The following is a 23,835-nucleotide window of genomic DNA, read 5'->3' as shown; positions in this document are numbered from 1 at the left end:
TTTGTCACAGCAGCTGAAGGCCGAAAACATCCGACACCATGCCTCCGTCGCACCGCTTTTCCTCGCGTTTTACCCCAACCAACGCGTCTCTGGTGCATGTAACAGGCTCCAGGCTTTATTAATCCAAATATTCGCTCTTCTAAGTCGAGTGTTCAATACAGTTAACGCATGAGTGTCGGTTATTGCGCCGCGTAAAGAGGCACAAAGAGGGAGATTATGGAGTGAACGCGCGACTCGCGGCCGCTAGACTTATCATAACAACAACAATAACAATAATACTGCTATGGCACTGTCTGTGATCCAGGCGTGTCGTAGTCTGGCGCTGTCCACCTGGCTCCTGTCCTTCTGCTTCGTGCATCTGCTGTGTTTGGACTTCACGGTGGCCGAGAAGGAGGAATGGTACACGGCGTTCGTCAACATCACATACGTGGATCCCGACACGGCCGAGGTGCGGACTGAGAAGACGGAGTGCGGGCGTTACGGGGAGCACTCGCTCAAACGCGAGGCCAGGGGGGTGTTGGCGATGCCCGCCGCGACGCAGGACCGACACGCGTGCGACCCCAACAGCAGGTTCACCCCGCGCGCGCACGGCGCGTGGATCGCGCTCATCAGCAGGGGAAACTGCACGTTCAAAGATAAAATCAGGCACGCCGTGGGACACAACGCGTCAGCTGTGGTCATATTCAACGTGGGATCCTCCAACCCCAATGAGACGATCACCATGCCGCATCAAGGTGAATGCACGTGCGTTTGAGAAATGTCGTGTTATGACAGGTTATGAGTGATGGCTTATGCTTGTGTGATGATAAATGCGTAATGCATATCTAGTCATGTGTGTTGGTGAATGCATATGTGATTTGATGAATGCATGTGCACTTAATAGCACAAATAAGTCATGCATTCACTATGATGCATAACCTAATGTCAATTTACAAACACACATAACAAGACATGCATTTACCATCACACAAAACACATGTGCACTTAATATCACTCATAACTGCATGTATACATCAAATCACATATGCATTCTCCAACACACATAATTAGATATGCACATCATGGTGAATGCATGTCATGCAAGATTGATTGTGTTTTTGTAAATGTGTGATGATAAATGCACGTCTTCCCAAATGTGATGCTATGCATGTGTCCTTAGATGTGATAAGAAATGCATAATTGCATATCTAGTTATGTGTGTTGGTGAATGCATATGTTATTTGATGAATATATGCACTTAAAAACACAAATACGTGCATATGCATACATCAAATCACATATGCATTCACCAGCACACATAACTAGATATGCAATTATGCATTTATCACATACACACATTAGGTTATGCATCATGGTGAATGCATGTCATGCAAGTTTGATTGTGTTTGGTAAATGTGTGATGATAAATGCATGTCTTCCTAAATGTGATGGCTTATGCATGTGTGTTTATCCATGTTACATAATTGCATATCTGGTGAATGCATGTGATTTGATGTATGCATATGTAGTTATGTGTGATATTAAGTGCATATATGTTTTAATCTGTGTGTGTTTGTAAATGCTTATTAGGTTATGCATCATAATTTGATTGTGTTTTGGTAAATGTGTGATGATGAAAGCTTAAATGCTTCCTAAATGTGATGGTGAATGTATATGTGTTTTGAAACATGATAAATGTATATCTAGTTATGATGAGTGATAAATGTGTGGTGGTCGGTCAGGATTTTGAGGTTTATTGTGAGATCCAGATGTTCACAGATGTCTGATGTAAACAAAGGCAGCTGAAGTTCGGATTGTTCACCTGTTGCTTTATTTCAAGCTTTCTCTTTAAACATTACACTGTACAAAAGGCCCGGATGCCCTTAAATGTCCCGTATTATCCTGGCCAATCACAGCGCACGTTGTTACCATGGCATCACCTGCGTTAAAGCAGAACCGCGTTGGGATACAGAAAAGGAATGCAGCGCATGACAGAGAGCAAAGTTTGGGCAGCTCCATTAGTTAATTCATAGTTGTTCGAGTATTATTCAGTTGGAGTATATATTGAGTTGCTGTGTGCGTACATGTCAAGTAAGTTGATATTTCCTGATGATATCAAGAGACTCGTAGTTTGTTTATCAGCCTAGACAGTAACCGATTAGCATCATTCTGACTGGATTACTCTTTCTAGTCAGTGTATTTTGGACTGTTTTTTCTGTTATTATTACTACTGTTATTTTGAAGTTAGAAGTTTATGTATTGGACATTACTATTAATGAATGCACGCGCTAATTTAGAGACTATTATCACACGGTGATCAGCTGTTTATCACATGCGTGATGGCATGCCCAGTTGAGCGGCATTTATGTGCAACTAGCGCCTTCTTGTGGCGATGTCCAGAATAATTCTTCAACATTGTCCAATATTGCTTTATTGATGTGATTGTTGTATAAGCCTAATTACTGATAATTGTTGAAATGTTATGTTGTAGAATATATATACATATATATTAATGTTTATTTCTCTTGTATAATTTGTTATAGAACCATGCATGCAACTCAACCAGCCCTTCAGTAAACTAAGTGAAACTTATACCCTGCTTGGTGTGTCATTTCAACTAAGAGTCAACTCATACAGTTCTGACCGACTGCCTGCTGTGTTTCACATCCATCCAAATTAGTCTACATTCGAACCTCTTCATTTTAAATGGTCCTTCGAGCCGGATTGTGAATCACAGCAGAGAGATGACATCCCATTCTGAGCCAGATCCTACTGTTGTCCGGCCCCGACGACAAATAAGGCTACCTGCACATCTAGCAGATTATCAAGTTTCTGATTCAAACCAAGTGAAGAGAACATTATCTCTGTTTCCGCCCACGGCGGAGAGCGTGTCACGATCATCTTCTCCAGAAAGTCAGTCTCCGTATGCAGATGATCTACTACTACAAGATGTATGGCCAGATCCAGCTGGAGATGTGTCGCCAGAGTATAATGAGCTCCACCTCCAAGACCAGCAGCTGTTTGATATTAAATCTATGTGGACTGAAATGAAAAGAAACAGCAATGAGCTTAACAGTCATATTCTACCTGAGATTCTGTCAACACTGCGGGGGCTCCAGGCAGAGAATGCTATGTTAAAGCAGGAGATTCAGCAGATAGCCACAGGAAGAGAGACTCCTCATCAACCAGTAACACCAGTTCCAGCCCCTCGCACCCATGTGCCACCGTCCGTCCATAGACAGAGAGATTCTGCAGTGTATGCTGGTGAAGTTCTCCAGGACCGAAATGTCCAGAGTGAGCAGCTGACAAAGCAGATGGGAGACTTCACGTTTTCGCCCAGGCCAGAGCACCCACATGCGGAAAAGAGTCGGCACTATACCTGTTCAGGTCGGCCTGTAGCAGCAGTACAGTATGATGATGAAACACCTAGTCCCAGACGCAGTCGTCGCCAGAGCGATAGAGACTTCGGTCTGTCCCCATGCCCAGAATTGGCACCTAGAGCGGAAATGCAGCATGTCCATGAGCCGATATACCGAGGCCCTAAGCCTACCATCCCACGTCTGACAGCAGCTGATCCCAGACAGTTTTCAAGACTACGGATGGCGCTAGATAACCTTCTGCCTGTGAATGCGAGCGAACGTTTCAAGTATCAGATCCTGACTGATCATTTACAGCTAGAAGAGGCCCTACTAGTAGCAGATTCCTACTGTAACTCTGTGAGACCCTATACAGACACTATGCGAGCCCTTGTTAAGATGTATGGCCAACCCCACAAGCTTGTGCTGCGGAATATCTCTGAAGTACTAGAAGGTCCTAATCTCAAGCCAGGTGACGTTAAAGCATTCAAGTTCTTCGCTCTCCGTGTACGCTCATTAGTGAGTATGTTGGAACAGTTGGGGTCTGAGGGAGCATCTGAATTAGAATGCGGCTCACATGTGTCCAGACTCCAAGGCAAGCTTCCCCACGAGCTCCAGATCAGCTTTAAGAGATATGTCCATCCGTCCAGAATCACAGTCCCCACCCTTATCGACTTTGCAGACTGGTTAGAGTATGAGCTACAGGTCCAGGACGACACCGCCAGGACATCTACGTATGCTCCACCCTTAACTACCAAGAAGCGAGATGGTCGTTACGACCCCAATCCTCCTGGGAGATCTACGAGTTTCCTGTTGGGTACAGAGAAGCCTGCTGCAGACAGTGAACGCAGAGTGTCCGCTCCAGAGTCCCGGTCCAGCTCCGCCAGGTACAAAGAGAAGTTGCGTGCCTACTGCCCTTATTGTGATAATGCCAGTCATTTCCTTAATGGATGCCATAACTTCAAAGAGTTGACTAAGGACCAGAAAGAGGCCTGGATTCGTAATAATAATCGATGTTGGAGATGCGGTCGTAATCATCACGCTTCCAGATGCACACTGAAAGCCTTGTGCAAGACCTGCAACAGGAAACATCTCCTTATATTGCACGATCTGAACGAGAGAGCTGTGACTGCCAGTACAGCGCCCAAACCCCCAGAGAACTGTCTTGTGAGTACCACGAAAGATATCCTGTACGTTGACCGTTCTGTCAGCAGCCGTAGAGTCATGCTAAAAGTGAGTAAGGTGATAATCACGAATGGAGATGCATCGTTAGAGACATATGCAGTGCTCGATGACGGGTCTGAGAGGACTATCCTCCTTCAAGCAGCCGCACAGCAACTGGACCTCAGAGGACAGCCAGAAGACTTGATACTGAGAACAGTGAGACAGGATCAGCAGGTGCTTCATGGGGCGGCCGTCTCCTTCACAGTATCATCTGTGTCTCATCCCCACAAGAAATACCTCATCCAACATGCCTTTACAGCTGAAAGACTAGGTCTTGCTGAACACACCTACTCTGTGGCTTCCTTAAAGAAGAGATACCGACACCTAACTGGCCTTCCGTTGCAGCAGATGAACAAAGTGCAGCCGATGTTGCTGATCGGGTCAGATTGCCCACACCTCATCACGCCTGTTGAACCTGTCCGGTTAGGTCCACCAGGTGGACCCGCAGCAGTCAAGACCCGCCTGGGATGGACTCTTCAAGGCCCTACGCATGAGATTCGTCGTGAGATTAACACGCACCAGTGTTTTTTCACCTCTATCCTTCCCAACGCAGACCTGTTTGCTCACGTTGAAAGATTATGGCAGATGGATGTGATTCCCTACCGCAACGAAAAGGTAGTGACGAGATCCAAGCTAGACCAAGAAGCTGTAAGATTCCTGCAGGAGAAGACTGTGAGAGTGGAGGTAGAAGGGACGATGCGGTATGCTACGCCGCTCCTTCGGAGGCAGAGCATGCCACAGCTGACCATGACCAAAGAAGCCGTTCTCCCTCAGCTAAGGAGTGTCGAGAGGAGACTGCTTAAGAATCCAGATCAGGCTTCGGCTTACCAGGCTGAGATCACTAGGCTGAAGGAAGCTGGATACATAGCCAAGCTGGAATCGAGAGAGGTTGAGAGCTCTACAGAGTCATGGTACATTCCCCACCATATGGTGCAGCATAATAACAAGAATCGGGTCGTCTATAATTGCTCCTTCCAATATGAAGGTCACAGCCTCAACGAGTTCCTTCTTCCAGGACCCACGCTAGGCTCATCACTGCTAGCAGTTCTGCTCCGCTTCCGAGAGCACCCGGTAGCCATAAGCAGTGATATTCGAGGTATGTTTCACCAGGTGAGGCTGCTCCCTGATGACATGCCCTTACTCAGATTCCTGTGGCGTGACCTAAAGCCGGAGCAACCCCCTGACGTGTACCAGTGGCAAGTTCTCCCCTTTGGTACCACATGCAGCCCCTGCTGTGCCACTTACGCCCTTCAGAGGCACGTCATAGACCACAGCCAGTCTGGAGACCCAGTCAGAGAGGTAATCGAGAAATCATTCTATGTTGATAATTGTCTACATAGTCTTCACTCCCCCCGAGAGGCCCGCGACCTAGTTGATTCACTATGTTCTCTCTTAACCACCGGAGGCTTTGAGCTTCGACAATGGGCCAGCAATTGCCCGTCAGTAATTACTCACCTCCCTTCTGAATCGAGATCTAATACCTGCGACCTCTGGCTTAGTCAAGGCCAGCAAGACGTCCATGAGTCTACACTCGGATTACACTGGCATTGTCAGTCCGACACCCTACGATACAAGCACAGAGCTAGTCGCTGCTCCACTGTGACAATGCGCAACATCTACCATGTACTGGCCAGCCAATATGACCCCCTCGGTTATATTGTCCCTTTTACCACCAGAGCGAAGATATTGGTACAGCGTTTATGGGATAAGAAGCGCGACTGGGATGATCCGCAGTTACCTGAGGAACTCCTTACTTCATGGTCTGAGTGGGAGAAAGAGTTGAGTGGATTAGAGAAGATATCTCTACCCCGATGCTATACCAGCTCACAGATGGATCACCCATCCTGTAGATATGATGTCCACGTTTTCTGTGACGCATCGGAGCAGGCATACGGTTCGGTGGCATATCTTCGGACAGAAGACAAAGAAGGTCAAGTAGAAGTCATCTTTATTGCCGCCAGATCCCGCGTTGCGCCCCGTAAGCAACAATCTATACCCCGACTAGAGCTGTGTGCCGCTCTTACTGGAGCGCAACTCTCCCAGCTCCTGACTACAGAGCTTACCATTCCTATTCACTCCACCACACTCTGGTCAGACTCCACCACCGTGCTCACTTGGCTGACTTCCAGTTCATGTCGTTACAAGGTGTTCGTAGGAACACGAGTAGCCGAGATCCAAGAGATAACAGCTTCAGCAACCTGGTGCTATGTCAGATCCGCAGACAATCCAGCGGATGACATCACGCGAGGCAAGCCTCTGAGTGACCTTGCTACAGGGAGCCGGTGGAGTCAGGGACCAACATTCCTCAAGCTGCCACCAGATAGTTGGCCTGGACAGCCCCCTCTATCAGTTGAAGAGTCAAGCAGTGAATTAAGACAGTCAGCGTTCTCCGGGTTAGTGACCACAACTGCACTCCCACTTCAGCCACCGTACTACAAATCACTGTCAGAGTGCTTGAATGCCTATGGGCAAGAGCTTCATGGGGCGGCCTACACTTCCAGTGCTGACCTCCAAAGAGATGTTCAACAAGCAGTCCTTCGACAAGCTCAAGCAGAGTCCTTTCCCGAAGAGCTGAAACTTCTGAAGTCAGACAAACCGGTGGCAGCCACAAGCAGACTGGTTTCACTCTCCCCTGAGCTTGACGCTGCTACTGGATTGATTCGTGTAGGAGGCCGTCTACGTTACTGTGAGGTAATAGAAGCAGAAGCTGTGCATCCAGTTGTCCTCGATCCTCGACATCCGATCACAGAACTGATCATCAAGGATTATGATGAGAGGCTGCATCACCCTGGTGCAGAGAGACTGTTCGCCGAGATCAGAAGGACATACTGGATTATGAGAGGCCGTGAAGCTGTCCGTCGACATCAGCGCCAGTGTGTAGAGTGTAGAAAATGGAGAGGCCGGCCAGAAGTTCCCCTCATGGCCGACCTACCTCTTACCAGACAGAGATACTTCCGTCCAGCCTTCTACTCGACTGGCATGGACTGTTTTGGCCCCTTCTTAGTTAAAATTGGGCGTCGTAACGAGAAGAGGTGGGGCATAGTCTTTAAGTGTATGACTACCAGGGCAGTCCATCTCGACCTTCTCACCAGTATTGACTCTGATTCATTCCTGATGGCCTTACGACGGTTCATTGCACGACGAGGAAAGCCGTATGAGTTATTGAGCGACCAAGGCACCAACTTTAAGGGAGGAGAACGTGAATTGAATGACTCGTTCGCCACCCTCCAAGATGAACTACAGAGTCACCTTGCCAGCCAGCAGATAAAGTTTGTTTTCAACCCACCAGGTGCTCCTCACTTCGGCGGTTGCTGGGAGAGAGAGATCCGTTCGATCAAAACAGCCCTCAGAGTGACCATTGGGGCTCAGACTGTCACTGAGGAAGTTTTAAGAACAGTTCTGGTCGAGGTCGAAGGTATTCTCAACTCAAAGCCCCTTGGGTATACTTCTTCTGACGTAGCTGACCCTGATCCAATCACCCCGAACTGCTTCCTGATTGGCCGCCGAGACGCATCCTTACCTCAGGTAGTCTACCAAGAGTCTGAGATCCTGAGTCGCAGACGCTGGCGTCACAGCCAACTGTTGGCAGAGCACTTCTGGAGACATTTCCTCAAGTATTATTCACCCAGTCTCCAAGCTCGCCAGAAGTGGAAGACAGAAAAGAAGTCACTAGAGAGCGGGGATGTGGTCATGATTGTCGATCCCCAACTTCCTCGTGCCCTCTGGCCAGTAGGCAGAATCACCCAGGTGTTCCCAGGCACAGATGGGCGGGTCCGGTCAGTCAGTGTAAATGTCAAGGGTAAAACCTACACGCGAGTTGTAGCTCGACTCATCCAGCTTCCAGCCCTACCTGAGGATGATCAGGATAAGATATAGACCTTTGTGAGATGATCGAATTCAGTTCTTGAATTCGGGGCGGCTGTACAAAAGGCCCGGATGCCCTTAAATGTCCCGTATTATCCTGGCCAATCACAGCGCACGTTGTTACCATGGCATCACCTGCGTTAAAGCAGAACCGCGTTGGGATACAGAAAAGGAATGCAGCGCATGACAGAGAGCAAAGTTTGGGCAGCTCCATTAGTTAATTCATAGTTGTTCGAGTATTATTCAGTTGGAGTATATATTGAGTTGCTGTGTGCGTACATGTCAAGTAAGTTGATATTTCCTGATGATATCAAGAGACTCGTAGTTTGTTTATCAGCCTAGACAGTAACCGATTAGCATCATTCTGACTGGATTACTCTTTCTAGTCAGTGTATTTTGGACTGTTTTTTTCTGTTATTATTACTACTGTTATTTTGAAGTTAGAAGTTTATGTATTGGACATTACTATTAATGAATGCACGCGCTAATTTAGAGACTATTATCACACGGTGATCAGCTGTTTATCACATGCGTGATGGCATGCCCAGTTGAGCGGCATTTATGTGCAACTAGCGCCTTCTTGTGGCGATGTCCAGAATAATTCTTCAACATTGTCCAATATTGCTTTATTGATGTGATTGTTGTATAAGCCTAATTACTGATAATTGTTGAAATGTTATGTTGTAGAATATATATACATATATATTAATGTTTATTTCTCTTGTATAATTTGTTATAGAACCATGCATGCAACTCAACCAGCCCTTCAGTAAACTAAGTGAAACTTATACCCTGCTTGGTGTGTCATTTCAACTAAGAGTCAACTCATACAGTTCTGACCGACTGCCTGCTGTGTTTCACATCCATCCAAATTAGTCTACATTCGAACCTCTTCATTTTAACACATACAGTGCTTCTACTGTACATGTCCTGACTGAGTATGCCATTATTAAAATAGTTAATAATGGGTTCTGTGTTAATGTAAAGTAGTGTGTTCTGTATCAGAAGCTCTCTTAAAGTTCAATGTTTGAATATGTGTGACGCTGCAGTTCCTGACCAGAGTTTGCAGGCGTCCAGCTGTGTGTCTCGCACATCTGGAAGTCATGAGCGATGCTTTAGACATGATGTGTGTATCGCTGTGAGCGTTTTATCTGGCGCTGTGAAGAGCTGCAGAAATGTTGCTGTAGTTCCTCTCTTTCTTCTGTATCTCTCAGTCTCACTGTGAAGTTTGTGTTTGCATCTGATCTGGGTTAAGGAGGTTTTCACTGCTTTTAAATCTATACAAAGATAAAATCTATAAAAAAAATTTTTTTTACAAAGACTGAAACTATTAAAAAAATGTGTTTTTGTTAATTGGAATAAAACTGAAATAAAATATAACTATTGCATTAAAATGTTAGGAAATTTTAAAATAGATATGTTGCCTAACATAAGTAGTGAAAAGTGAAAGGACTTGCTGGAAATAAATAAGAACTAAATGCATATCTAGTTACGAGTGATAATAAATCATAATTAAAAATGGGATTAATCGCATCCAAAATAAAAGTTTGTGTTTAAATAAAATATGTGTGTACTGTGTATAATCATTTTGTTCTTCTATATATATTTAAGAACTATTTGCATGTATATATTTATACATAATAGGACTGCATAACGATTAATCGCAACTAATCGTTTGCAGAATATAAGTTTTTGATCACATCATATATGTGTGTACTGTGTAAAATAATTATGTATATATAAATGCACAAACATGCATGTATAATTTTAAGAAAAAAATATATTTATGTATCATGTATTTATAATTATATATAATATAAATTATATTTAAATATAAAAATGTATATAACACGTAATTATTTTTTAAATATATACATGCATGTGTGTGTATTTATAAATACATAATTATTTTACACAGTACACACATATATGATGTAAACAAAAACTTTTATTCTGCAAACGATTAGTTGCGATTAATCGCTATACAGTCCTAATACATATTATATATAAATATAAATATTTTATATATAAATAAATACATTTTCTTAAATATATACATGCATGTGTGTGTATTTATATATACTAAATTATTATACACAATACACACATTATTTAAACACAATTTTTTTTGGTTATATGCAATTGTATTCATGTTGGGTTATGAGTGATGGCTTATGAATATGCATATCTTTCATATCCGTTGTTTTGGTGCATGGATATAAGTGACGATGAGTGTGATTGTGTTTTGTGTGATGATATATTGTGTGTTTGCAAATGCATGTTAGGTTATGCATTATGGAGAATGAAATTGGATTGTTTTTGAGTGATGTGTCATTATAAATGCATGTCTGGATTATGATGGTCAATGCATAAGTGTGCATAAATGCTTATCTAGTTATTATGAGTGATATTGATTGCATAGAAGGTTATGCGTGATGAATGCATGTTTGGTAACAAAACCTGAAATATCAATAAATTAAACCTAAATAGTAGGCTAATATTTAAAACGAACAGAAACTAACAAAAATGATGAAAGCACATAAAATTAAATGACTAAAAATTACACTAAAAATACAAGCTAATGAATGATTTTTAAAATAAATATAACAGTTTATAAATGATACCAAATTAAAGTGCCCTAAGTTTCTCTAAGTTTTCAAGTCGAATTCAACAGATTTACTTGCATTCAAGGTCATAAAACTTAGTTTAGTTTGAAGATTCAGTCTCTCTAAACCCCGCCTTTCTGCCAGCTTCCTTTGCTCTGATTGGTCAGATGACATAGTCTGTTGTGATTGGTCTACTCTGCTCTGATTGGTCAGATGGTCCAGTCTGTTGTGATTGGTCTACTCTGCTCTGATTGGTCAGATGACTCATTCTGTTGTGATTGATCTACTCTGCTCTGATTGGTCAGATGACCCAGTCTATTGTGATTGGTCTACTCTGCTCTGATTGGTCAGATGACTCAGTCTGTTGTGATTGGTCTACTCTGCTCTGATTGGTCCTATCAAATCTCTTCCAGTCTCAGCTACAACTACAGTGTTGAGGGTATAATAAGCAGACGTTGTTGGTCAGCAGCCAATGAAGACCATAGACTGGCATTATGGAAAATTGTAACATTGTTATGTAGGATTGTAACAGGAACTAAGACTGGAATTATTGCAACTCGTTTCAGCATTTCAGAATCACTACTTTCTTTTAGGAGACAACTTTATTCATCTGCACTTTGCAGACCTTCTACATCCACACACAGCTTTATTACACACTGCATGAAATGTTATATCTGATAAAGCTGCCCTTAATGACTCTCGTTCAGGGGTTGTTTTAACGGTGGATCTCTCTTCCAGGCACCAGTGATGTGGTGGCCATCATGATTCCCGAGCCGAAGGGTCGTGAGCTGGTTCTTCTGATGGAGAGGAACATCACGGTTCACATGCACATCACTATAGGAACTCGAAACCTCCAGAAATACGTCAGCCGCACCTCCGTGGTCTTCGTGTCCATCTCCTTCATCATCCTCATGATCATCTCTCTGGCCTGGCTCGTGTTTTACTACATCCAGCGGTTCAGATACGCCAACGCCAGGGACCGCAACCAGGTACAAACGTCCTTTTATCAAGCGTTGTGTGCAGCTGAAGTGTCTAAATACGTGTTGCAGTCATCGTATATATCTTGGTTAGACATATTTTTGCTCAAAATTACCATGTATGTGAAGATCAAATAGTATTTGTAATTGTAACTTTACAGTTGAAAGATCAAATTAAATTATTATAATATTTTTCTTAAATATAAAAAAAATACAGTGAAACGTCAAATTAATAATTCTCTCAATTTTGTTTTATTTAGTAGTTTTTACATTATATTTTATGTAGCGATAATAATAATAAATATACAGTTGTAATTTAAATAAATATTATTATAAAAAATATAAATACAAATATATTATTTAACTATATTTTAATTTTACAGTGAAATATTCTATTAGTAAAATTTCTAATTTAGTTTTTAGTAGTAGTAGTAGTAGTAGTAGTACAATTATTATTATTATTTTGTAATTTTACAGTTGTAATGTAAAATAAAATTATAAAAAAGTGTATACTCAAAGTTATTTTACAGTGAAATATTACATTATTAATATTGCAAATAGTTTTTTTCACAATTTTATTTAGTAGTAGTTGTAGTAACAAAAATTTAAATAATTATAATTTTTATTAGTAATGTTAGTAGTATTGTCATTTTACAGTTTTATATTTTTCTTAAATACATTTACCAAAAAATATTATTAAGTAGTAGTAGAAATTCTAATACAAATCATTATTTTATAGCCATATTGATTATAGAATCACACAATTTTGGCCAAATTGTGCAGCCCTGCAAACAATTGCAATCACCTAGTTTTTTTCCCCACCCAGTTTGTGTAGCCCTGAGATCAAACCACATTGTGGTGCTCCGCCACTGTAAGTGCATGTGTGTGTGTGTGTTTGAGCGAGAACCTGAAACATGATTACAGGCCACAGGAAGTGACTTTCATCACAGGAAAACAACCGCAGCCTGAAGGCAAACACAGCCCTTCATTACAGCTTTTATGATGATAACAAACAACAACAAAGAGAGACGGATGTAGAAAATAACAGACTGAGATCAGAGGAGAAGTGCATTCATTAATCACCTTCTGTTCTCTGATTGGTCAGCGGAGGCTGGGCGACGCTGCCAAAAAAGCCATCAGCCAATTACAAGTGCGGACCATCAGGAAAGGCGATCAGGTGAACGGCAGATAAACATGGAGTATCTTTTCAAACCAGTGATTTCTGCTGATACTGAGTTCTTTATAATGTGTGTGTGTGTGTGTGTGTGTGTGTGTGTGTGTGTGTGTGTGTGTGTGTGTGTGTGTGTGTGTGTGTGTGTGTGTGTGTGTGTGTGTGTGTGTGTGTGTGTGTGTGTGTGTGTTTTCCTTTAGGAAACGGAGAGTGATTTTGATAACTGTGCCGTGTGTATCGAAGGTTATAAGCCGAATGATGTAGTGAGAATCTTACCGTGCAGGTAAACACACACACCTGACTGCACTGATAACACTAGTTAACTACACTACACTACTAGATAGTTACTAACAAGATGTTTTTAGTAGCATTACTGTACGACAATATTAAGACAAATACGCTTAAAATCAACTATTATATTATATTTGATTATATTATTTTATTTATATTACTACAACAAAAACAGTCTAAATACAGAAAAAATTGTTAACTACATTGAAGCTGTTACGTTATGTTATGTTAAACTAATTTAAACTTCAAACTACTTTAAACTTCTTCCAACTATCTGGTCCAAACTTTCACAAACCAACTTAAAGTTTGTCTCAATGAACTTTTTAATCTAGTTTATATTACTACAACAAAAACAGCCTAAATACAGAAAAAATTGTTAACTAGTACATTGAAGCTGTTACGTTATGTTATGTCATTATGTTACAATAAGTTATGTTATGTTACGTTGTCACGTTACGCTACCTTATGTTACGTTGTTATATTACAGTACGTTATGTTATATTCCGTTGTTATGTTACGTTGTTATGTTACGTTGTTATGTTACGTTGTTATGTTACAGTACGTTATGTTAAGTTACTATATGTTGTCACGTTACGCCCCCTTATGTTACGCCCCCTTATGTTACGTTATGTTGAACTGCATTTATATATTTATTTATTTATGATTACGTAATAATAAAATTATGTTATGTCGTTATGTTACAGTACGTTATGTTACGTTATGTTACGGTACAGTACGTTATGTTACGTTATGTTATGTTACAATATGTTGTCACGTTACGCTATCTTATGTTACGTCGTTATGTAACAGTACGTTATGTTACAGTACGTTATGTTACGATATGTTGTCACGTTACGCTACCTTATGTTACATTATGTTATGTTGTTATGTTAAGGTACGTTATGTTACGTTGTTACGTTATGTTGTCACGTTACGTTACCTTATGTTACTTCACGAGTTCACACTTACGAATGATCAGAGAGTAAAGGTTTATGCGTATTTGGCGTGCTGTCCGGGGGGAGGGCTCCGAGCTCGGAATTTGGGCCCGAACCCAGAGTACTCCCCCCGTCTCTGGTTAGGAAGATAGCCATGCAAGTGTGAGGAGATGGGGTGGTGGAGGGATGCTGAAAACTGTCGAGGAATAGGGGTGAGTTGACTGTGAATATTTATGGGTTTTACTCATGCTGATTGAGTGGATCTGTTGATTACTGATTGCTGACAGCTGGTTGGAGTTACTTGATTGCTTGATCATTAGAACGTGTTCCTCCCGAACCTTGTTAATAAAACATCATGTTATGTTACGGTATGTTATGTTATGTTACGTTGTTATGTTACGGTACGTTATGTTACGTTGTTACGTTATGTTGTCACGTTACGTTACCTTATGTTAGTTGTTACGGTACGTTATGTTATGTTACGATGTTATGTTACGGTACGTTATGTTACGTTGTTACGTTATGTTGTCAAGTTACGTTACCTTACGTTATTTATGTTACGTTATGTTACGGTACGTTATGTTATGTTACGGTACGTTATGTTACGTTGTTACGTTATGTTGTCACGTTACGTTACCTTATGTTAGTTATGTTACGTTATGTTACGGTACGTTATGTTACAGTACGTTATGTTACGATACGTTACCTTATGTTAGTTATGTTACGTTATGTTACGGTACAGTACGTTATGTTACGTTATGTTATGTTACAATATGTTGTCACGTTACGCTATCTTATGTTACGTCGTTATGTAACAGTACGTTATGTTACAGTACGTTATGTTACGATATGTTGTCACGTTACGCTACCTTATGTTACATTATGTTATGTTGTTATGTTACGGTACGTTATGTTACGTTGTTACGTTATGTTGTCACGTTACGTTACCTTATGTTAGTTATGTTACGTTATGTTACGGTACGTTATGTTATGTTACGGTACGTTATGTTACGTTGTTACGTTATGTTGTCACGTTACGTTACCTTATGTTAGTTATGTTACGTTATGTTACGGTACGTTATGTTATGTTACGGTACGTTATGTTACGTTGTTACGTTATGTTGTCACGTTACGTTACCTTATGTTACGTTATGTTACGTTATGTTACGGTACGTTATGTTATGTTACGGTACGTTATGTTACGCTATGTTGTCACGTTACGTTACCTTATGTTAGTTATGTTACGGTACGTTATGTTATGTTACGGTACGTTATGTTATGTTACGTTGTTACGTTATGTTGTCACGTTACGTTACCTTATGTTAGTTATGTTACGTTATGTTACGGTACGTTATGTTATGTTACGGTACGTTATGTTACGTTGTTACGTTATGTTGTCACGTTACGTTACCTTATGTTAGTTATGTTACGTTATGTTACGGTACGTTATGTTATGTTACGGTACGTTATGTTACGTTGTTACGTTATGTTGTCACGTTACGTTACCTTATGTTAGTTATGTTACGTTATGTTACGGTACGTTATGTTACGGTACGTTATGTTACGATATGTTGTCACGTTACGTTACCTTATGTTAGTTATGTTACGGTACGTTATGTTATGTTACGGTACGTTATGTTACGTTGTTACGTTATGTTGTCACGTTACGTTACCTTATGTTACGTTATGTTACGGTACGTTATGTTATGTTACGGTACGTTATGTTACGCTATGTTGTCACGTTACGTTACCTTATGTTAGTTATGTTACGGTACGTTATGTTATGTTACGGTACGTTATGTTATGTTACGTTGTTACGTTATGTTGTCACGTTACGTTACCTTATGTTAGTTATGTTACGTTATGTTACGGTACGTTATGTTATGTTACGGTACGTTATGTTACGTTGTTACGTTATGTTGTCACGTTACGTTACCTTATGTTAGTTATGTTACGTTATGTTACGGTACGTTATGTTATGTTACGGTACGTTATGTTACGTTGTTACGTTATGTTGTCACGTTACGTTACCTTATGTTAGTTATGTTACGTTATGTTACGGTACGTTATGTTACGGTACGTTATGTTACGATATGTTGTCACGTTACGTTACCTTATGTTAGTTATGTTACGGTACGTTATGTTATGTTACGGTACGTTATGTTATGTTACGTTGTTACGTTATGTTGTCACGTTACGTTACCTTATGTTAGTTATGTTATGGTACGTTATGTTACGATATGTTGTCACGTTACGTTACCTTATGTTAGTTATGTTACGTTATGTTACGGTACGTTATGTTATGTTACGGTACGTTATGTTACGTTGTTACGTTACGTTGCATTATATTACTTTACGTTATGTTACGTTATGTAATGTTGTTACTACATCAAAAAATCTAACCCTAACCCAAACCCTAACCCAAAAATAAAATTAGTTGACTATATTAAAGCTAATGTTTTTAGTAGCATAACTATATGCTTAAAAAATTACATATTATATTATATTAATTATTACCATCAAAACATTTAATTAGTTAACTACATTGAAGCCGTTATGTTACGTTACGTTGTTACCTTGTTACCATAACAAAAAATCCTAAATACACCCAAAAATAAAGTTTATGTTTTTAGTAGCCTAACTATACGCTTAAATGATTGACTATTATATTTTATTACACTTACTACAAAAAAGAAGTAAATTAGTCAAGTACATTACAAGTTATGTATGCTGTTCAGTAACAATATTTTGCAATTACTTGTATATCATATTATATTACTAATTTAAATAATCAGTATTATAACAGTATTTAACAGTGAGTGTCTCAAAAAGGGTGATAATGTCATCATAAATAGTTTAAATAAATAAATAAAAGTATTTAACTACACAAGTTACTAATTCCATCGAAGCTGTTTATATATATATATAACTATTCTAACTATCTATATCAATTACATTGTGTTATATTACATTACTAATTTAAATATTCAGTGTAAAAGCAGCATAATTTACACTGAATACAACCAAAAATCTCCAACAAAATTAATAATTATTACATTTTACTACAAAAAGAGGACCATTACATGACTCAAAATAATCTGTGAATGTTTTGAAAATTAATTGAAATCAAACTGCATAAAACTTGAGCGAGTGAGTAGATTCAGTTTTGGCCTGATAACCTCATGTTTCTCTCGTTGGTCAGGCATCTGTTCCACAAAAGCTGTGTGGACCCCTGGCTGGTGGACCATCGCACGTGTCCCATGTGTAAGATGAACATCCTCAAAGCCCTCGGCCTCACGGTCAGTGTCTCTCCCTCCTCGCTGTGCCGAGGGCTGGCTAGTGTGGCATGTGCTGTTTGGACATGTTTAGTCCTCCTTGAGAAAGAGAAATGAGCTTAAAGCAACACTAAAGAACATTTTTACCTTAAAATAATGTTTCCAAAATCGTTTGCGGTACGCTAAATTATTTACGACAGCGGTAATGGACAGTTCCGCTTCCAACCTGTAGGGCGACCGCAGAGGAAAAGTTCTTTAGTGTTGCTTTAAAGGGACAGTTCAGCCAAAAATGTAAATTCTGTCATTAATTAGACACCCTCATGTCGTTCCAAACCCGTAACACAGTTTCTGTCCCTCCATTGACAGCTACGCAACTACCACTTTGACGCTTCAAAAAGTTCATAAAGACAGGGTTCGTACAAAGTGCTTAAAGTACTTGAATTAGATTTTTTGATATTCCTGGAAAATCCTTGAAAACAGACATATTTACGAAGAGGTACTTGAAAAGTGCTTGACTTATTTAAATAATATATATATATATATAATATATATATTTTTTTTTTAAACAACACACATCTTTTGACGCATAATGAACACGGCAGCCGTCTGATAAACCCCCATCAGACCTTCTCTCGATACGAAGTACTCCGACAATATAATATAAAATAGTTTTTATTGAACAATTATAGCCTTTGTATAAACTTTGTATTTAGTATATATTATTAAATGTGTTGCAAGTTGTATTTTGGAGACCTAAAGATAAAGATAAATCCTAAAGATATTGTTTGATGAGATCGTTCTCAGATTGTAGTGCTTGAAAAGTCCTGGAATTTCTTTTTCCAGTATCTGTACGAACCCTGTAGAGAGATCGTAAAACTGATCCACATGGAGTGAGCGGTTTAGTCAAAATGTTCTGAAGAGATGGCTTTAATGATGGACAGATTTAATTTAGGCTTTTTTTGACATATAAACATTGATGAGCGAACATAAACACGCTCAACCGAACCGGCTTGACGTGCGAGAACGTAACTCTGGTTCTTCCGTTTAGCAGAACTGATGTGTGAGCTGATGATGTTTATGTTTATATTCATAACAGAATTTTTATTTTTGGGTGAACTATCTGTTTAACATAAAGTTCAGACAGAAGCAGACGGTTGAATTACAGTCTGAATAAATGCACTTTATTATTTTTATTTATTACTATTCAATTATTGAATAATTGAATAATAATTGAATAATTATTATTAATTATATTAATAAATTCTATTATTTTGATTTTATTATGAAACATTGATGTTCGCTAACAACATCAGCTTGTGCCTGACCAAGCACACTGATACTATTATAGTTTTTATAATATTTTTAATTAGTTTTTATTTTTCTGTTGTCTGTTTTCATTTTAATTTCAGTTAGTTTGTCTTTTATGTTTATAGTTTTTATTAAATTATTTTGATTGTTTTTGCTATTTTAGTAAACCCAAGTAAGTTTAATTTTATTTCGAGTCACAAAAGTGTATTTTGTGGTTTTACTTTAATATACTATAATAGTATAACTATTATGAAAATTATGTTAGGTAATTCTGTGGCATTTAACTCTATTTTATGGATGTATTGTAATTGAGTTATATTGGTGTGCAGTCGAGTGTCTCAATATTTAGGTAAATCAATTTAAGAAATTTTATTTCAAGTGAAGTTCATTTTATTTCAAGTCACAAAAGTTAATTTTTTAGTTTGATTTAATAATAATAACCCTGGCAAAGTCTCTGGATTGCTTTAACTCTGTGGCATGTAACTGTATTTTATGGATGTAGTGTAACTGAGTTGTGTTGGTGTGCAGTCGAGTGCCGAGTGTCTGAATGAACTTCCAATGGACTACGGGCTCGCCGTGGGGGGCGTGGCTCTCAACGCCATGGTGATGAGTGATGATGTCATGGGCGGGGATGCCGCGGGGGGGCGTGACCCTGGCGTGAGGATGGTGGGTCTCCCTCAGGTCCTCCTGGACTCTGAGCCCCTGTCCCAGGACACCTTGCTAACCGAACAAAGTAAGTGTGATATCCGCAACATCAGAGAAGTCCTCCTCTTCTCTAGTGCAATGCATTGTGGGTAATATTACTACAAAAAAAGCATGCACAGTTGCTTATTTAAAGTCCCCCTGTAGTCAATAATTGTATCCATTAAAACTCGTCTTTGATCACCAAAATGACATGAAAAAAAAGTGTCTTCATGTCTTAAAATATCTTGAATGTAACTCGACACCCTTGCCTCATTTAGTAAACGCGGTTCTATGAATATGCAAATGAGCCCCGCCTCCACTCACTCACTCACTCAGAGATCCACTGGTTGACGATCACACGTTGATCTGATTGGTTACAAGGTAGTTTGTGGCGTCAGAAACACCAGCGATTTCAAAGCGTGTTTTTGAGACTGTCTTTGGTTCACTGCAGTTTTAAGCAGAAAATACTCAGCAATGCTGTCCACTTATGAACTTACACATGATGTGTGTTAAAGCAGATTAAAAACACAACATAGACACATAAACAACGATAAAAACTGGATTTTCACCACAGGGGGACTTGTATGGAAATATGGAAATAGCAAACCATGCAGACAGCCTTGAGTATTTATTATGAAAATAATTTATAATTTAACACTTATAAGGAATATACTTCAGTGTAAACTCAATTTTAGACAATTTGTCAAGCTGCAAAACTCACTATAAGACTAGTTCAGGCGATCTACACACTATATTCAGACATGAGGGTGAGTACATGATTAACTCGTTCTTCCTCGTTCGGTTTGACTGTATATTGTGAATAAGAGGATAGTTTTGTCCACATGAGAGCGGTTTGTTTTCTCCTTAAAGGAACCGTATGTAAGATTGTGGTAGATAGGTGGAGGGTGGCGCTTCAGGCCAAAACACAACATGACAACATCAACATCTGTTGAGCGCTGCAACTTCACTTTTAAATGACAATATCCTGGGCGGACTACTGTCGTCAGTGATATAAGTATTTGAAAAGAACATGATTTCTTAAAGGTCCCGTTTTTCGTGTGTTTTTGAAGCTTTGATAGTGTTTACAGTGTGCAATATAACATGTGTTCATGTTTCGCGTGTAAAAAAACTGTATTTTTCACAAAATGTACTTATCTGTATACCGCTGTTTTCACTGTCCTAAAAACGGGCTGATGAGTTCCTTGTTCTATGAAGTCCCTTCTTCAGAAATACGTGACGAGTTCTGATTGTGCCAGCGGTTCCTGTGTTGTGATTGGACAGTAGATTAGCGCACGTTGCCCGGAAAGGTCACGGCTCTTACCGTAACGTGGAGACGCATGGCTCAGTGTTACTGTAAACATGGCCAAACAAAGGTGATTTGACTTCGGGATGAAAATAACGGCGTCTCGACGACATGGCGACCACGCCCCCTTTTTGTGTATTCCTGTGGGCGGAGCTTAGTCTAAAAACGGTTCTAGTGACGTCATTAACCCTCTGGGGACTAAGCCCTTTTTGGTCCGTTTTCTCTATTTTTACATTTGGGCTTATAAACCATATGTAATGGAGATGGAACACCATGTGTTTGGTATCTATGGATTCAGAAGACCCTAAGCTAACATAAGCATGCATGTAATGTGTTTATAAAGGAAGTATGTGTGAAAAATGTACAATAATCGAGAGAATTTCAAAACCGAAAATTAGATTTTTGTCATTTATTACTGAAAATCACACCTCACACAACAATAGTGGACAGTTTTTGAACCAAAAAAATATTTGTCAAACCCTTTGCTTGACAGCCATTTGTAATTGTTCAATCAAATGTGTTAAGAACAATGAAATAAGGAACTTTTTTTACAAACAGTCCCAGGCGTGAAAAAGCGGTCTGCTTCGAACTAAATGAGACCTGCTTGCTCTGAAGAACAGACACACTCACAACCTGGCAGATTTACTTTCCACGAACTGTTCCAGAGCTTGTTCTGCCGTAAATCTTACTGCTAGCCATCATAAAAGTGCTAAAACAATACAATAATAATGCTATTTAAGTTATTCTGTCTCTCTCTTATATAGATCTCTGTGCGCTCTGTAATACTCCGCTCCGTTCGCTATCTGTCTCATTCTCCGTCCACATGACGCTGTTTGTTTGTACATGTTGAAGGCTACAGAGTCCTCTGATTGGCTAGAATACGTCATGGTAACCTTCCTCTGATTGGGTAAAAAAAAAAATCCTCCCAGCGGCAATTTTTCCATTGGTGGAATTTGCCTAACAACATCGATTTCATTGGCCTTTTTATGCAGTGGTATTGCGCAACAGCGAAGCGTGTGGATAATACAAACGGGATATCACTGTTTTCAGCGGAATCTGAGGAAGACGGCAAAAAAGACCGCACCTCTCTATCATTAATAGTTTTGAAGATAATTGCACATTTGTAAAAGTATGCCATTTTGGGCGGTACCGCCCAATTCGTCTCCAGAGGGTTAAAGCAGGAAGTAGAGGATGTAGTCCGAACCGGCCGTTCGCTGTCGGCTTTGAAAGGAGACTTCTGTTAAATCAAATATCTCTCTTGGCATTGAACTTTGAGCTTTATAATTTTACAGGTATTATTTATGCTCTAGCAGCAACAATACACACATAGCTAAAGTTAAAAAATGGGATCACGAAGAACAGGACCTTTAAAGTCTACTGACATAGCAAGGCCATTTTATGATTAATTAAAATACATTTCTTACATACGGTTCCTTTAATTGCCAAGTTTTTCCATCACGCACTTTATGTATTTAGAGGTTGGAGTTCATGTTGAATTAAGCGCACTGCTTTATCACACTATTTTCAGTGTATTCTGACCCTGCATGCTGATTAATGAGGATAGCATTAAAATATAGACTGTCTTTCCTCCACAGGCGAGTTACAGCCGATGGCCAGCGGGAGTTCAGAGGGGTCTCTCGCTCTGGGGGCGGGGCACTTGGACATGGACACGCCCACTGGCGACCCAAAGTGTTGAGTTAGCCACGCCCACTGGACCGGGTTGAATGGGCTTTAATCTCAGAGGATTTTCGGCCAGTGACTCGCCGGTAAACACACTGCCTGCCGACGTTACGTTCATCCTCCTTCCTCCTCTCTTCTGTGAAACGCAGGGTCCTGAGTGCACACTACAGTACGCACTTGAGCTGAAGCACTCGGCAGACGATCGGCTCTGCTCCGCTCGACAATCAGATATTCCCTCTGTGTATTCTGTCGTCCGCTGTCTGTGATTCCAGCGCAGGTGAAAGAACTATTTTCAAATCCGATAAGAAGTGGTTTATTTTTCTATAGAGAAGCATTTGATGTGCAGTATTAAAGGAAAAAAGAGTATCTCAGTATTTAGTTTTTTTTTTTTTCTTTTTTTTTTTTGGGGGGGGGGATTTGGCCTTCACCAAAGACCTGGATGGATATTGTGCGGAGGGGCTTTCTAGGACATGTGATGTTTGCTGTGCATGCAACATGCCCTGTCCACTTCATCTGATCATAGTGGACTCCGTTTAAAGGGACAGTTCGCCCCATAAAGTCCGTCTGCTATTGTTTACTCACCCTTATGTCCTTCCAGATCTCTTTATTTTCATCTTTTCTTCGCTGTCAAGCTGCAAAACTCACTATAAGACTAGTTCAGATGATCTACACACTATATTCAGACATGAGGGTGAGTACATGATTAACTCGTTCTTCCTCGTTCGGTTTGACTGTATATTGTAAATAAGAGGATAATTTTGTCCACATGAGAGCGGTTTGTTTTCTCCTTAATTGCCAAGTTTTTCCATCATGCACTTTATGTATTTAGAGGTTGGAGTTCATTTTGAAATTGGGATTTCAGTCACAAGTTTGTATCACTCTCTGTATTACACACACACACACACACACACACTCAGTAGAGGTTTGTTCCCAGTATTTTGCACGTGTTTCGGTCAGACTGTGCTTTGAATATTAATAAATTTTAATGTCAGTTTTTTGGGCTAAACTCTGTCCTTCTCATTTACAGTGTTTTTATATATGTTGCCTTCGATTATGTCACGTGATTCCGCCACATTTAAAATGTTACAATGTGTCTCGTCAGTTAAAACTGGAGATTCCAAAACGACTCCTGAACATTCTAAGCTTTACTCTAAACTCCGGAGAGTGGCGGTTGAAAGAAAT

The 23,835-nt window shown here is 40.0% G+C and overlaps 1 protein-coding gene across 1 annotated transcript in view; it reads left to right on the top strand.

Moving 5' to 3' along the window:
• Window positions 1–23,656, top strand: part of rnf150b (ring finger protein 150b) — a 23,869-nt gene extending 213 nt beyond the window's left edge. Inside the window, exons 1-7 of the mRNA XM_079589590.1 lie at window positions 1–734; window positions 11,768–12,018; window positions 13,112–13,183; window positions 13,378–13,460; window positions 17,606–17,702; window positions 19,515–19,719; window positions 22,569–23,656. The exon at window positions 1–734 is cut by the window's left edge and continues 213 nt beyond it. Coding sequence (XP_079445716.1) covers window positions 284–734; window positions 11,768–12,018; window positions 13,112–13,183; window positions 13,378–13,460; window positions 17,606–17,702; window positions 19,515–19,719; window positions 22,569–22,669 — 1,260 coding nt within the window. The 5' untranslated portion in view covers window positions 1–283 and the 3' untranslated portion in view covers window positions 22,670–23,656. The remainder of the gene's footprint in view (window positions 735–11,767; window positions 12,019–13,111; window positions 13,184–13,377; window positions 13,461–17,605; window positions 17,703–19,514; window positions 19,720–22,568) is intronic.
• Window positions 23,657–23,835: the final 179 nt, after the last annotated feature.

Source organism: Phoxinus phoxinus, assembly GCF_949152265.1.
Source record: "Phoxinus phoxinus genome assembly, chromosome: 18".
Taxonomy (NCBI): Eukaryota; Metazoa; Chordata; class Actinopteri; order Cypriniformes; family Leuciscidae; genus Phoxinus; species Phoxinus phoxinus.
Note: the sequence above shows the minus strand (reverse complement) of the source record. Positions and strands in the feature narration are given on the sequence as shown.